Source organism: Poromitra crassiceps, assembly GCF_964638095.1.
Source record: "Poromitra crassiceps genome assembly, chromosome: 1".
NCBI classification, from domain to species: Eukaryota; Metazoa; Chordata; class Actinopteri; order Beryciformes; family Melamphaidae; genus Poromitra; species Poromitra crassiceps.
The window spans coordinates 87,109,625-87,127,347 of record NC_139623.1 but is presented as its reverse complement, the minus strand read 5'-3'; the positions used below and the strand labels follow the sequence as shown (position 1 = coordinate 87,127,347).

The 17,723-nt window shown below is 42.4% G+C and overlaps 1 protein-coding gene across 1 annotated transcript; it reads right to left on the bottom strand.

Annotated features, from left to right (window-relative positions):
* Nucleotides 1-252: 252 nt before the first annotated feature.
* LOC310786328 (heat shock cognate 70 kDa protein-like) lies at nt 253-9,707 on the bottom strand (the record flags this gene model as incomplete). The annotated part of the gene is made up of 7 exons (XM_083647514.1): nt 253-350; nt 3,233-3,314; nt 7,801-8,003; nt 8,173-8,728; nt 8,816-8,968; nt 9,049-9,254; nt 9,503-9,707. 7 exons carry the CDS (start codon nt 9,705-9,707, stop codon nt 253-255), a joined length of 1,503 nt encoding a protein of 500 aa, XP_083503640.1.
* Between the last annotated feature and the right edge of the window lie 8,016 nt (nt 9,708-17,723).

Genomic DNA, 17,723 nt, shown 5'->3' with positions numbered 1-17,723 from the left:
AAGCAGCATTAGATGTTGAAAATGATTTCCACCCATCAAGACTCATGGTATACAGTAATAATTTATTCATCTGGACTCAAACCAGACTCAAAATTTGCAGGCAATGTTTGCTTCAAGACCTTCAAATATTCAAACAGCAACTATTGCTTGTGTGTCATCATGAGCCAATGACCAGCCTTGGCTTATAGATTGGGTCTCTGGGGTTGTTCATGCTTTGTTTTGTCGGGGACAGGACAGAGTTGCAGACATTGTCTAATCAACTTCCTCGATTGTTGGTCCAGTGGATCCTCCGCCAGTAGGAGCACCACCAGCACCGGGGAAGCCACCGGGCATTCCCCCTGGCATACCGCCTGGCATACCGCCTGGCATGCCACCAGCAGTCTGGTACAGCTTGGTGATGATGGGGTTGCACACCTTCTCCAGCTCCTGCTGCTGATGCTCATATTCATCCCTCTCTGCGGTCTAAAAACAGAAATACATTATGTCATATCTTAGAGTAGTGGTTCTGAACATGGGGTCCGAGGACCACCAAGGGTCCTAGTGAGGTCTCCGGGGGTAGGGATGGGGCCGATCCGATCCAATATCGGTAGCCGATATTGGCACTAATTCACGGATCGGATCTGGATTTTCTTTTTTTGCAATTCCAGCGCGGGCCGTAATTTGCCCATGTATAATAGTATCCTTCTTTGCCTTGTATATTTTCTTAATTTTGTCTGCTTTTTGCAAGGTATATTTTAAAAAAAATCTTTAATTGGCCAAATCTTTGCCTACACTGTATATTCAAGAAAAATATTGGTATCGGCATAATATCGGTATCGGCAGATATCCAAATTCAGGTATCGGAATCGGATCGGAAGTGAAAAAATGTGGATCTGTGCATCCCTATCCGGGGGTCCCCCAGCAAACGGATGAATTGTTAAACGTTTTATTTATAATTAAGACCTCAACACAATTTGAGAATGTAAAAGAATGGCTGTTTTGATCATAGTTTGACTATCTCTACCTATACAATAAAGATATGTCAAAATCATATCTAACACTAAAAAATATTCCCAAAGACAAAATCTCATCAAATTGGGGGGGAAGGGGGGGGGGCATTCTCATAGTTTGAATGGATACCTAAAATTACTTGAATGAATGTTACTTTTATTTTTCCACATCAGACAGATGGTCAGTGACAATTGTAGAATTGCCCCCAGCCCTACTAACCCTCCTGCCCCCAGATCTACCCTAAAACAGGCTTGCTAGAATTTCTCCAATTGGTAGGAAATTGGTGTCAAATATTGGTTACATATCTATGTAACCCCCAACCTTTGAAAGGAAGCAAACATCTCATACTGGATATTCCATAATGCTGAAGGCCTTTCTAATCACACGGTAGACCAGTGTTCAACAGAGTATGGTCATGCTGCTTTATAAGCACCTGCAAAGTCCAAAATCTTCACTCCTCTCCTCTTTCACACAAAGCTTTTTTTGTTACTGAGATTCATCTAGCTTCTCAGCTAGTTGTATGGGCAATCACCCTCAAGGACCACTGAGTTCATTCTATTTCTCCTGCCAAAGTGACATCTGCTCATTTTGCCTGTTTTTGCTTCTCTGTTCCCTGGATTAGCAATAATGGATAATAATGGACTTGCTGACATGACCAGCCTGGTTATAATCACATTTGTGAGCAGCTAGCTACACATAAAGCAGTAGCAAGGTTGCTTTAAGTTTTCTTCAAGTTATCTACTCTTTGACTTAGCTTCCCTGCTAAACCATTCTGTATCATTTGATAACTAGCTACTGTTCGATATCTTCAACCACAAGTGAAACGTTGCCTCATTTGACTGAAAGATAATGGGTGCTGCTACATCCCAACACAGACATTTTTCACCACCACAAGTGTCTGGTAGGGAGAACAATTATATTCATGTCATGTTATACCTTAAATCAGTGATTCCCAACCTGTGGTCCGCGGCCCCCTGGTGGGCCGGGAAGGTATTGCAAGTGGGCCGCCAAATCATTTCCAAAAAAGTATGATTTTTGAAGAAAAAAAATTTTTTTTTTTTTTTTTTTCAATTTTTTTTTGAAAGATTTTGAAAAATCATACTTGAAAAAGTATGATTTTTGTTTCTTTGATGTTATTGCTTTTGCTTGAATTGAAGTTTCATCTTTACATCATCTTTATATTGGGTTTGTGTTTATTTGTAACCCTATCGATTTATTGGGCTTTCTTCTGATATTTGGATTTTGTTTGGATCTGATATTGGATGTCAAATTGTTATGAGAATGCATTTTTCCATTGTTGAAGGATACCGTTATTTATTAATCATTTGTTAATTAGCCTGTTACAGACAGCCCCTTGCTTGTCATTTCTGACATCTGTGTGGTGCTGATGGACAGCTCCTTGAATGATTGGTGTGTGTGTGTGTGTGTGTGTGTGTGTGTGTGTGTGTGTGTGTGTGTGTGTGTGTGTGTGTGCGTGTGTGTGTGTATGTGGACAGCTCCTTGAAAACTGTAATACTGAAGGTGTTGCAACATGTTACAGGTGCTGTGTTAGTGACTGTGGAGCTTCCAACATGTTTCTCCTGTATTCAGTTCAGTCCTTTATGTTCAATTTTCAATAAAAAAGTGCTCTGAGAACGCATTATATGGCCTTTGTATTTATGGGGTCGGAGGTGGGCCGCGAACATTTTTGAGACATAAAAGTGGGCCCTGAGTTGGAAAAGGTTGGGAACCACTGCCTTAAATGATGTATTTTTCATATAATTGATCCAAAAATATTCCATCAGCCACAATTCTTACCTGATTTTTGTCCAGCCAGCCAATGATCTCATTGCATTTGTCCAAGATCTTCTGCTTGTCCTCGTCGCCGATCTTGCCAGCAAGCTTCTCATCCTCCACGGTGGACTTCATGTTGAAGGCGTAAGACTCCAGAGAGTTTTTAGAAGACACCTTGTCACGCTGGACATCATCCTCAGCCTTGTATTTATCTGCCTCCTGGACCATGCGCTCAATGTCCTCCTTACTCAGACGACCTATCATAAAACAGATGTTAGCAATCTACAATCCATAGTGGGCATAAAAAAGCAGCTTGATTTGGGTCGAGCACCATTATGTTCCTTTTGTTTACCCTTGTCGTTGGTGATGGTGATCTTGTTCTCCTTGCCAGTGCTCTTGTCAACAGCAGAGACATTGAGTATTCCGTTGGCATCGATATCGAATGTGACCTCGATCTGAGGAACACCACGAGGAGCAGGAGGGATGCCGGTCAGCTCAAACTTGCCCAGCAGATTGTTGTCTTTGGTCATGGCACGCTCACCCTCATAAACCTGTGGGATGTAGGTCATTTTAGAAATCAAATAAGGTCCGCACACTGGAATTAGGATGCTCCCGGTCACTTTATTAACGTTTCGTTCACAAATAACTTCATCAGAATGGAAGCAGGAAGTGGGAGGGACACTCTTATACATTACATGGTTCAATCCAATTGGTGGAGAGAAAACACAGGCAGGTGAAAACACTGAAGCCAATCAAGGATCATAATCAAGACCAATAAACATGAGTCTATGAAACAAAATTACAGAGTGTAAACTTCACTGCAAAAAAAGTAAATGCAATCCCAAAACATACATACGGTATGCATAATTGAGTACATCAATGTAAGAATAATATATATATATATATATATATATATATATATATATATATATATATATATATATATATACACACACACACATATACATACATATATAAATATACATACATACATGTATTTTGAAACGTAGAATTCTGGCTCCGCTGGCCAGTGACACTTAGGAATAGTCTAGGTGACAACCAAGTATAGTTTGGTGACAAGCTGGAGAGACAGTTGACGGTCGGAGAGACGGCACCCGGTACAGGATGGGTTTAGCACCCCAGCCTAGCTCTTTCGTGAGGGAGAAATCCACAAACGCTACGGATTAGCCTCCTGAAAATCTGTGTAAAGATTGGCGCGGCCTGGGGTCCTTCAGGCTAGAGCGAGGTGCTCGCCGCAGGCGAATGATGTGCAGCGCACAGGCCGTCTCGAGGCATCCTCTCTGCACATGGTACGGCAGGGTAGGATTGCCTTTTTACCAAGGGAGGGTCTGGTGAGACGAAGGAGGAGCGCGGCCTGGACGCACCCACAGGGCCTTAGCCCTCCATGCACCGAAGGGTCTTTCATTACTGCGGTGTAGCACTAGCTCTATTGCAGCGGATTGGGCATGCTACCCTTCCGCGGGCAACGTTGCAGACAGAGTAGGAAGGCTGATCCGTGAGCGTCTGCTTCCGGGACGCGGGTCGGGGTCTTAATCGGCCTCGGCTGGGTCTACTGGGCGAGGGTGTATGATGTTGACACCCGAAACACCTTACGACCCCAGCTAACATCACTGATGACGCGTCCCAGCGCATGCTGTAGTATGTATTTTGAAACATAAATGTACATATACATAATACCAGAGAGAGAGGGGAAGAAAGAAATAAGCCCTCTAGAAAAAGTACAAATTTAAAAGCTGGTGGTGTGTCTCCAAAAATATAGGTCATTCCCCACAAGAGGGGGTTACTCAGGACCTGTGCAACACTCAGGTCACAGGCCTGTAAACAGGGAGAGCCCAATAGGAGAACCAGCAAAACAGTGCAAAATGAGGCACAACAAACAGAGTAAAAATAGTAAAAAAACAACAAATCCAGGAAGAGGAGGGGGGATTAAAGAGAGCAAGGCTCTTGGGGAACTGGACAAACTACCTGTAGACTAGACTGTACTGAAAGAGCAGGTGAGGAGAAATATACAATACACTCAAAAAACAAGTTATAAAAAAGGTCTAATATCTAGAGTGGAGATCCAAAAGGCCTCTCTTTTTAACAGTAAAGAGTTAATGTCGCCACCTCTTGGCGGAACCTTCACAAGTTCAATACCAATATATTTCAATGAAGAGATTGGATGTTGGGCCTGGAAAAAATGTAGGGCAACAGGATTTCTGAAGTCCTTAGTCCTAATGTCACTTCGATGCTCAGAGATTCTGGTCTTCAAGGGTCTAGAAGACTTACCTATATAAGCCGACCCACATAAACATTTGATCATATAAATGATATTCGTGTGGAGCAACTGATAATACCTTTGATTTTAAAGCGTTTACCAGTGACAGGATGGTTGAAAGTGTGGCATTTGTAAGTGAAGTTGCACTGGGCACATCGACCACACTTATAATTACCCTCAGGAATCTCGGTCAGAAAGTGAGAAAGTGTAGGCTGCCGGAGGTGGGACCTGACCAGCAAACTCCTTAAATTGGGAGGTCTCTTAAAAACTACACAGGGGGGGACTGAGAAAATATTACTCAGAGAAGGGTCAGAATTTAATATGTGCCAATATTTTTTTATTATTTTAATCAAAATGGTGACCAAGGGGAGAGTACTGTAAAGCTGTGTTCACACCGAGATATTTATTTTTCGCTCTGTCGCTTGATTCAACCCTTTGGAATCGTTCTGTCGCTCTGTTTAAATCGCTCATCAACAGGCACACGAATTGACGGACATGTGGGGACTATAACGTTACGCAATGTCATGATGTTTGTCCACTACGAGCCACCGTAGATGTTTACAAGCTAAGCCTATCAGCATGCTCCTAACGCGAGCTACATACCGGTAGTACAGACTTCACCTCATGTCAGCTGTCAGCCTGTCAATGCGGTTTGTTGCCACACAATAAACCAGTGGTTTGTTCCAAGCCAGTGTGATCCTTGACTCGCTCTCACACGGCAGCCAATCAGTGTTGAACAGCGAGCGACTGATGCCAGCGTATTTTCGCTCGAGTTGGGATATTTAATCTGGGGCGACGAGCGTATTTTCTCCCTATCGCTCTGTCTCTGTCGCTCGGACGCCCAGCGATTTTTCTCCCGGGCGAATATACGCTCAATCGCTCGTTTGCATTGCTTTGTATGTAAACTCGATGTCAGCGAAAAACTTTAATAGGTCGGTGTGAACGCAGCTTAAGAGGCAGTTTAACTGCCGTACTCCCCCACTCCTCTCTCTAGTCAAGAGACAGTCCAGTTGAGAACTATCACTAAATGAGACGCGGGTTGAATCCACCGGTCAGGATAACCACGCTGTCGGAAACGAGACTCCAGGTCAGAACAATGTAATTTAAAAGAATCATCTGAACTACAATTTCTGCGAATGCGTTTGAATTGGCCAATAGGGATGCCTCGCTTGAGAGGTGTAGGGTGGAAACTGTCCGCATGAAGCAGGGAGTTCCGGTCAGTATGTTTTCTGTACAGGTCTGTGTACAGTTTACCATCAGTTAGAATGATAGAGATGTCAAGAAAATACATTTTAAAAAGATGAGAGGCCATAGTAAAGTTCAGAAATGCATTACCGGTACTGTTGTTCAGAAAAACATGAAAAGCAGCCAAATCAGCTGCAGAACCAGACCAAAGTACAAAAATGTTGTCAATGTAACGTTTCCATAATTTAATGTGCGGTAGGAAGGGATTTCGATCAGGGTTGAGTAAAATGTTGCTTTCTAGGAGGCCAACATAAAGATTGGCATAATTTTGTGCCATTTTACTGCCAATGGCAGTGCCACATTTCTGCAAATAGAAACATTTTTCAAAAAGAAAGAAATGATTGGTCAGCACTATTTCAGTGAGATGTTTAAGACGAGGAACTGGGAATACATTCAGTCCTCTGACTGAGAAAGTGTTCGATGGCCTCCACTCCACCTAGATGTGGAATATTTGTGTAGAGACTCTCAACATCAAAGGTGACAAGGATCAAATCCTCTTCTACCGCAGGTAAGGCTTGTAAAACCTGAATAAAATCACTGGAGTCTCTTACATAGGAAGGAAGTGAAAAAAAATGTGGTCTCAAAAAGTGATCAACAAAAGAGGATATATTTTCTGTTAGCCAATCCCAGAGACAATAGGTCTCCCGGGTGGAGTGGTACTGAAGCACTTATGGATTTTAGGTAGAATATAAATGACAGGTGTGATCGGGAAATCAACCTTCATATATCCATATTCATTTTTGTTGATATCACCTGCTTCTAGATAGTGTATGTAATGTTGGCAACAAAGCCTGTAAGCTTATTTCCATTGTGGTCCCACAAAATTACAAGAAACATGGACAGGACATAATAACAAACATAAGAGGGGTTAAAAATTAGGACAAGCTATTATGCAGCCAGCTTTGGACTTCAAGGTGGACTTGAAATGAATAATGGAGTTAATCAACTTCAGGCTGTCCGGTAATTTATTCCACATTACAGCTGCTGAATATAAAAACGAATTTCCCCCATACAACTCTTGAATTTTGTGGGTACAATGCATAGACTGTATATAATACAATGTTAGTGGAGCTCCCTCTGGTGGAATAACTGTGTACATCACTAACTTTTGAAAAATAGTTTTCTAGATACTTTGGTAGCCTATTATTACATTATGTAAAATCCTGTGGACCATTCACATTTTTATATGTGAAACTCTTTCCTCCTCTCTGAGCCACTTGAGGCTAAAAAAGTGGGCAGGGAGAAGGTGAGTTCTCGGATGGAGCGATAACATCCGCCTAATAGGTTGTTTTGCAACATCTGGAGTTTCTTTTTTAGGGTCTTGGTAATTCCCGTGTACCAGGAGGTACAGGCATAATCAAGTTTAATCAAGGTTATTCCACACCAGGTAGCTACAATTCAGCGAATTAATTGATTCACTCAGACATTGAAGAAAAGTTTAGAACCATGTTTGATCTTGTGGAAACTGCATGGCATGAAACATATCAGAGCAAAATATCAACTGATGTCCTTACCTGGATGAGCACACCAGGCTGGTTGTCAGAGTAGGTGGTGAAGGTCTGGGTCTGCTTGGTGGGGATGGTGGTGTTACGTTTGATCAGGACAGTCATGACGCCTCCAGCTGTCTCGATACCCAGAGACAGAGGGGTGACATCCAGAAGAAGCAGGTCCTGGACATTCTCAGACTTATCACCGGACAGAATGGCGGCCTGGACAGCTGTAGATAACAAAAAGGGTATGGTTCGACTAGGACAGGGCAGACATTTACATTATTTTTTATGTTTTTATGTTAGATGTTTTCACCAGAAGACATTGTCTGAAAACATCTCTAAGCGAAGTGATCAGCAGCTCTATAGATGCACTTGGTAAAGAAGACAGACACTTACCAGCTCCATAGGCCACAGCTTCATCAGGGTTGATGCTTTTGTTGAGCTCCTTGCCATTGAAGAAGTCCTGCAGCAGCTTCTGGATCTTGGGGATACGGGTGGAGCCGCCAACCAAGACAATGTCATGGACTGCTCCTTTGTCCATCTTGGCATCGCGGAGTGACTTCTCTACAGGGTCCAAGGTACCACGGAAGAGGTCTGCGTTGAGCTCCTCAAAGCGAGCCCTGGTGATTGAGGTGTAGAAGTCAACTCCCTCATACAGTGAGTCGATCTCAATGCTGGCCTGGGTGCTGGAAGACAGGGTGCGCTTTGCCCTCTCACAAGCGGTGCGCAGACGACGGACAGCTCTCTTGTTGTCACTGATGTCCTTCTTGTATTTGCGTTTGAACTCTGCGATGAAGTGGTTGACCATGCGGTTGTCGAAATCTTCTCCACCAAGATGGGTGTCTCCGGCAGTGGACTTGACCTCAAAGATACCATCCTCAATGGTCAAGATGGACACATCGAAGGTGCCACCACCAAGATCGAAGATGAGAACGTTCCTCTCAGATCCAACCTGAAACATGGGGGAAGACTGAGCACTGTTGTACAGGTACTAGTGGATACAAAAATATGCTACATCAGCTACTGACCTAAATCTCACCTTCTTGTCCAAACCATAAGCAATTGCTGCAGCGGTGGGTTCATTAATGATTCTCAGCACATTTAGACCAGAGATTGTTCCAGCATCTTTGGTTGCTTGACGCTGAGAGTCGTTGAAGTATGCAGGGACTGTGACAACAGCATTCGACACAGACTATAAAAATGAAGAGCAATGTTGTTAGCCCGTCCTGCAAGTACATAATTGCTCAACAAGTTTTTATTTTCTAAATGTACCTTCCCGAGGTAGGCTTCAGCGATCTCCTTCATTTTCACCAGCACCATAGAGGAGATCTCCTCTGGGTAGAAGCTTTTGGTTTCACCTTTGTACTCAACCTCCACTTTGGGGCGTCCACTATCACTGATTACATTGAATGGCCAGTGCTTCATGTCCGACTGCACTACTGTGTCCTCAAATCGTCTGCCAATCAAACGCTTGGCATCTGCAATCCCCAGGGGAAAAAATAGTATTGGATCGCATTGCACTTGTGGTTGCTGCTCTATCTTCATTCAGATACCAATATTTAAAATATGTTATATGTGTGTTTGTATATGTACGTATGTGCCTTTGTACGCATGGACACCTGAAAATAAATCATGTATTAATTCAGTGATCTGGGAGTAATATCACAAGATCGCTGTGTTAAATCTGTCATGACACACATATCACATCACCTTGCTGTAACCTTACCAAAGACTGTGTTGGTGGGGTTCATGGCAACCTGATTCTTTGCTGCATCTCCGATGAGCCTCTCAGAGTCAGTGAAGGCCACATAGCTGGGTGTCGTCCTGTTGCCCTGGTCGTTGGCAATGATTTCAACTTTGCCATGCTGGAACACACCCACACAGGAGTAGGTGGTCCCTAGATCGATGCCAACTGCTGTTCCTTTGGACATGATTTGTCTGAAAAGAGACAACACTTCATAATTATTATTATTCCAGTAGGGGGCAATAATACCATCCACATGAGCTTGTGAGGCATAGTGAGATTTTTGCCCACATCTTAACACGTTCAGTGCCAGCGACGCCATATGGCGTCATTAGAAATTTACCGTACAGTGCCAGCGACGCCAAATGGCGTCATAACTCCAAATTGTTTTTTTGACGGGGGGGTGTCGATCTAAGCTTCTTACGTCGCCTCTAACAATATTGTAGCTATTGGAGGTCGATAACCTATTTTACAAACCCATTAGGTGGCGACAGCACTCTCCTGATCAGAGAAAAAGGAGCCAAACACACAGAAATAGTCACTGGGCAAAATGAGGAAATCGCATCGCATCCGTCCGTATGCATCGACGTGCCTCCATAAACGAGCACAACGCCAGCTGTGCCCCCAGCAGCAGCATCCGCTGTCACAACTGTGCACCTCCATGTACGCTGCAACAGCACATATACATAATCAGCCTATTATTCCGAACTGGAAGCATGCCAGCCCGTGACAAACACACGCGGAACCAAAAAGCTGAATGTCGCGCACCATTCACTGTGTGTGCGCAGCAAACTCAGCAGAGACTGAGAGCCACCAGACACATAAGACACACCCAGGAGGCGTGTGCAGTTGAGGGGGGGGGGGGGGGGAGCACGGAGAGCAGCAGAGCAGCATACACTTCACCCAGACAGACCCAGACATCAGAAAATTAGCTTCAGAGTCAGTGATGTGCTTGAAATGTTTAATTTCACAAAAGGCTCGTTATCTCAGCTCGTAGAAAAAAAGGGATGTTTTTGCTTCGATCAAGCTATCTTCTCCGGCTCATAACTAAAGAACGGAAAATGGGATCAATAAACTTTTTTTTGCAGGTGATAGAAGAGAGTCTCATCGTTATTTGTGCGTGTTCAGTGTTTACATAGTAATTATTAAAAAAATTATATGACTGTTTTAAAATGCATTGCGGCCTATGTGGCACAGCAAGCAACCTTTTGCCCAAGGGCCGTGGCACTGAAAGTGTTAATGTGTCAGAGCCAGAGGTGCAATTTTTTCCTAAATTCCAACTACAAGTTATAACAAATATTTCCATTCTAAGAGGAAACGTATTAAATATCATTCTAGAATGTAGTATGTGTTTGTGTTGTGAAGGCATATAGATATCTCTTGAACACAAAATACAGCTTAAAGCATGACTAAACCCCCCAGATTTCTTGGAAAATGGCACTCCACTCGATCCGAAAACCCCGCAGGCAAGATGGCCGCCCACACTCTCCTCCTTAGATGGTAGAATTCCTCCCCCATAAAGTAACATATCTTGGCCAATAAGTATGTAACATACAAAATAAAACAACCCGTAATATCTTAATTTTATGTAGAATGCATGTAACTGTTTAGTTAAACTTGCATTCCAGGAATATTGTGCTCTAAAGATAACGTTAGTGGCTCGAGACTGTTTCGTCCTGAAACCCACACGCTTTGCGCCAGCGTAACCTATGTGGGATTCGAAATAACGCATCCGAGATAGAAAACGTTATGAATATAGCCACGTTATAAACAACAAACTAACGCTGGTGATCCGTATGGAAACAGTGTTACTCGAAATGGTTAAAAGTTATATCAATTTGGTCATTCAGTGGCATTTTACTGCCATATAACATAAATAACTAGCGGCTAATATTAGCCACAGTAGGCATTATACCCAGGGATGCATTGGTCTTAAAGGGCTCGCGCCACGTGAACTACAGTAATAATCAATGGGGAAAAAAACAATTTTTCACATGAGTGGGGCGCGTGCTAAACCCACCATGACGTCACGATGTACCAAATATCCCATTCATTTGAGGGCACAAAAAAAAGCAGTGTTCAACCCATAGAGGTCACTTATGCTGCTGAAAATGATACAAAGGTAACAGTTTGGTCTCAAATGTGGAAATTTTGACCAGAATTCTTCACACACCACCCCCAAATATTGGTTAAAAGCTGAAAAAAAGTTTTTTGGGGTTTAGTTCTGCTTTAAATATTCCTCAAACTGAAGTGTAATGGCCTTTGTTACCTTCCAGGTATAGCCAGGCTACCGTGTATTGTAATAGGATAGTGCCTATCAGTCATGTATTAGATATCAAGGGAAGGCAGCCGTCCTATAGGCTGCTGAAAGAAAAACATTCGGCACTAAGTGCGGTTACAGTATGAGCGCCACGATCATGCAATGATCATTGCACAGCTGCACAATGCCTGTAAGACTGCTGGAGCACAACATAGCCTGCCCTATAAGGCACCATATAGCCTAAATTAACATAACATGTAGGCATAGGCTACTAATAATAATACAACGCACGATACGAAGCCTGCAGCACACCGGCACCAGTGCGCATTTTGCAGCATCACGCAGTCCACTAATCAAAGCTGATCCCTTCCTGGCCATAGGGGAAGACATGCGCGTACTCCTCCCCCCACCGACTCCTCTGAAGGACGAAGTTGCCCTGTCTGCTGCAGTATCCATCTGGCCCCGGCCCCGCATGTATGCGCAAAGTTACACCGCATTGGTAATTTGGCACCTTGTGGGACGGACGGGTATTGGTAGAATGATAGTTGGCGTTCACAATACGGCCGGGTGTTTTCCCCCTGTTTACAGAATGTATTTGAATGGATGCCAGTAGATGAGAGAAAAACTGCGCAAATTGGCCCTAATAAAAACGAACTGTAGCCTACCTAATAGGCTACTATAAACATTGTCAGAGGCCATTTATTAGCTATAGGAATGAAGTAGGCTAATTAATAAGCTCATAGGCATATACACAGCAAAGCTATACCTTCCTATAAGGAACATTATAAGAACATAATGATGAATAGGAGAGGGGAAAAACAGTATGATAAGGTCACAATGAGTAGGCTACCACAGACACGTTAAGTCCCTAGGCTACAGTAACTTTAATATTAGCCTATAGGGATTTTTCGTTAGAGGCAGGGTTAACATTTGGCAGTGCTGAGCAGCATAGCATGGCCATATTCTGATCATTAAAAACAGCGATGCATAATACATTGTTATGAGCGTCCTACCTGGGTGATGATGTTGCAGTCTCTCCTCCACCAGATTAATGAGGACAGAAGATGCCGGCCACGCAGCTCATGTAGCTCCTTCCTGTTGTCAGTCAGCCAATCAGCATACAGAACGGCAGTCCAGCGCACCAAACCGTGCTGGGGTCAGACTTTAACGTTCCAGGACCTCGTAAGGGCTTTTAAATAAGAAATGGGAGAAACTCACCCGGCCTTGATATTCTATGTATGTATGTATGTAGGCTATGTATGTATGTATGTATGATGTATGTAGCCTATGTATGTATGTATGTATGTGTATGTATGTATGTATCTATGTACGTGTGCGTGTGCGTGTGTGTGTGTGTGTGTGTGTATATATATATATACAGTATATATATATATACAGTAGGCTATATATATATATATATAGCCTATATATATATATATATATATATATGTAAGGGATAATGTATAGTGAGGCGGTGATTACGGGGGAAATAATGACCGACAGGTGAATGATTGAGCCCGACGCGCAGCGGAGGGCTTAATCATTCACCTGAAGGTCATTATTTCCCAGTAATCACCGGCTCACTATACATTATCCCGCTTAGAACACGGCTTACAACTAAATCATTCAATAATCTGACAAAAATAATTATTCAAATAGATTTTTTAATAGCGTTTTCAACGACAAAGCGGTTTCATTCGTAATTGGCACACAAGACACCACAGCTGCAACTGGTTGGCCTAATTAGTAGTGTCTGCTGACAAAAGGCTCTTATCAACTGATTAATCCAGGTGTGGCAGAGCAGCGGTCGGGTGTCGAGAAATAATGACCGGTGAATCTTGTTGATTGACCAATCAGAATCGAGTATTCAAGAGAGCTGTGTTCTAAATATATATAATTACCGGTATATATATACATATGTGTTTGTGTGTATGTGTGTGTGTGTGTGTTTGCAACGTTAATTCCCTCCTACGTACATGGTTAGTTAAAAATAAAAATAAGTTCTCATTTAATACCGAAATCCTAGGTTCTATGTCAGTCTGCCGCACACATCGCGTAATAAACCTATAATTGTTACAACTGCCCAGCCGCTGGCCAGTTCTGCAGGCTTGAGTACTCTCCAAGGTGCTGAAACCCTGTCCACTGCAGCTGTGCATAACCCACGCCGGGTTATGAGAACTGTCCAAGGTGCCGTCACCGCGGGGCAGAATCTGCCCAAGTTTCCCCGGCGACCCGAAGGTGCAGGCGGGAGTCAGCGGCCTATAGGAGATGGAGAGCAGGTATCAGTCTGCAAATTATCTGCGATTTCATACGCCTGTTTACCGGCACATTGAACTTGTTGATCCACAGACTGTCAGTACTAAGTCTTGATTCTGCTATGCTGTCAACACCACGGATCCTCACCACTTTACCCATGTTTGACTCTTACAGTGGTAAGCGCTGTCACCTCACAGCTAGAAGGTCCTGGGTTCGATTCCCACCTGGGACGCTGTGAGCGCTGAAGGAGTGCGTGCCCGTCCGCATGTCCTCGAGTGCCCACCGGTCGTCAAAAGGGCCTTTCTGTGTGGAGTTTGCATGTTCTCCCCGTGCCCCCTGGGGGTTTCCCTCATTTAGGAACCCCACACCAAAACATGCAATATCCTTCCTTCATTTAGGAACCCCACACCAAAACATGCAATATCCTGGTCGCTGAAGTGGTGCCTCCTCTGGTCGTTCGGGGTGCCTGTTCGGAGGGAGGGGAACTCGTTGGATCCTCCCACGTGCTATGTCCTACCAGTGAAGCTTCCCCTGTCAGGTGAAAAGAAGCGGCTGGCTACTGCCCATGTCTCGGAGGAAGCATGGAGCTAGTTTCGGCTCTCCCCAGATCGGCAGAGGGTGGAGTAGCAACCAGGATAAATAAATTAAAATTAGCATTAATGGGGGATAAAACATGGGATAAAAAATCTTGGGGGAAAAAAACATATTCCTGAAACAACAAAACAGATCATTATGGCTATACTTTCTAAATAAAAAAAGTAGGCCTAACTACAATATAATATTATTTTAATTCCTCCTGAAATTCTAGGTTATATAGGTCAGTCAGCTGCACACATCCTGTAATAATATAATAGGTAGCCTATGTATATAAAATAATAACTATACAGTAGGCTATAAATTATCCCTAAATTCCTCACAAACATAAATGATGATTATTTCTCCGTCACGTACCCTGTAACAATAGAATAGGTACCCGCTATAGTTCAAGATTCAAGATTCAAGATTCAAGATTAGTTACAAACATATACGGTATAAGTTCTTTATTATTTCTCGATTGCACCCCCTTATTCCATAAATTCTAGTTTTTTGACCCTGTGTTGCTTACCCTGTAATTGCGAGGTATTCAAAAGTGTTATACCTTCAAAACTTGTCAAAATCAGACCTCATGCATAGAGGTCAAAGTCGGGTTATTATGATGAGTTTTCCTATTTCCCATTGAAAATATCCAGTGTCTGGTTTCTGTTACGTTATTATTTAATTACTATGTGAAATTACTTGGTAACTGACAGCAACTTGTCCCTTCCTTTGAGTACAAGTTCTTAGGTCTGTAGCAGAGTCAACACACAAAACACAGGTCTACTGATTTTGTGAGGATATTTATTACCTTGCATCATTCCTTTGCTAGCAGCCAACTATAAACTAAGAGCAGGGTCCTTGGCACTTATTGTGTGGTATGTGTGTATGTCCAGAGATGGGCAGTATTTTAAATACATGTATTTCAAATACGTATCTCAAATACATTTGTGTATTTTGTAATTTGTATTTGGCTGGACCGAGAAAAATAAGATGTAATTTGTATCAAGATACTTTCAGACCTTGTATTTTGTGTATTTTAAATACATAAAATACTTTTTTCTTTAATTTTATGTAATTTTATTCTCAAATTGACACATTCTTACCATTGACACAGGTTTAAACTGTGGAGGAAAGAAATGTGACATGTCACTTCTACTCTACCTCTGATTGGCTTACCCTCAGAACAAACTCAACCACAAATCAGAGGCAGAGTAGGGTGGGTCTTGACAGACTTCACATCCCTTCTTCGTCTAGTATGAAGCCTTGTATTGGTGGAAATATCCCCCGAGATAAATTACTAATATAAATTGATGATTAGATATTGCATGCACTGGCCTATCTGCAAATGAAACGGTTTACTGCATATTCAAACCAGTGTATCATATTAGAAAGACACAACTAATTATCTTCTTAATTAAAATTGGAAAAGTGGGTGGCAGTGTGTGTGTGTGGGTCATGATTGTGATGTCATCAGTGATGTCATCAGTGATGTCACTCGATCGATTGTGATGTCATCAGTGATGTCACTCGAGCAACTGATTGCCCAACTGTGATGTCACTCAGGCAGTTGTGATATCATCAGTGATGTCACTCGAGCAACTCTGATGTAGTATAAGCCGATGGTGCACATTTACACGATGGCACCAAGGTGGGTGGGCGGTGTCTGTCTGTCTGTCAGTCATGATTTTGGGAGCTTGTGGAGCCGGCGATTTCCATAACTGCAGCCATGGCACATCATCTCCAGGGATACTATGATGTCAGATATCTAGGGCTAACATGGTCAAAGTTCCAAAACTTGAGGTTAACATGTAGAAATGCTGCCTGTAAGTCAAAAGCCCTCACAGAAGGTGATAAAAGCTGAAGTGAGGGAGAAATTGGCTGTGCTGAAAAACAGCTAAAACTGAAATGAAAGAACTGTAATGTGTTAGAGGGTACACAAAGGAGAATACTGTCACAGAGGACTATGAGATGATTTACCATCTAAGGAAACCAGAAAACTTCACATTTGAGAAGCTGGAATCAGAGAATTAGGACATGGCTCAAAATGATGAATACATGATCAAAATAGGCAATGAATGTAATATTTGGCAATTAATTGATGGATTGACTAATTGTTGCAGCTCTTTATCAGTTTTTATAAAATGTATTTTTATGTATTTTCAAAATACAAAATACGTATTTGTATCTCAAATACATTTTTCAGACCAGTATTTTGTATTTGTATTGTGATACTGTACATTTTTTGAGCAAGTATTTGTAATTTGTATCAAAATACTTCATGATGTATTTTCGCCCATCTCTGTGTATGTCCATACTAACAAGATCCATACTGACATATTACTATTATTATATAAATGTACTGTCTACATGCTGTTATAATAGCAGCACGAGATGGATGAAAGGGTAAGCATGCTACATGACATTTTCAACAAATGCAGGCAAACCGAACTGAGGCTTTAACATTGTATCAAAGGGTCACACACTGTTCTTTAGCTCAGTGGTTCTCAAATAGGGGTCCGGGGACCCCCCAGGGGTCCTTGAGGGGGTTCCAGGGGGTCCCCAGCCAAAAGGGGGGTAATTTATTTGAGCTATAATTCCATCCATAAGTAACACAATGACTATTTCGGTCATGGGTTTTATACACTTTCTGTAATGAAACATCTAAAAGCATCAATCTTATCATATGGGGGACTATGGGACAAAATCCTATGAAAAGGGGGTCCGTGGTCTAATTTTTGTCAGTTTAGGGGTCCTTCATGTGAAAAAATGTTGAGAACCACTGCTTTAGCTGGTTAATTTTATTATCACTCATGTTGTTGTAATGGGTTTCAGTTTTAGTCTCCCCTGATCGTCTAAATCCTGTTTCAGATGTCTGAACAAGAATAACATACATGAGAAAACACAGAATAAGTCTGATTTCTTGGAAAATGTTTGGCATGAAAATGGTCAATGAAAATAAACCAAATATTGAATATATTTTATTCCATTAAGCATTAGGAACTTAATTGTTTGATAGGCTAAATCTCACCCTTTACTTCGTATTCTCCTCACAGCGATTATAGGCTGTATACCTATCAGGCTTTGAAGAATTCAGCACAATACACTCTTTAT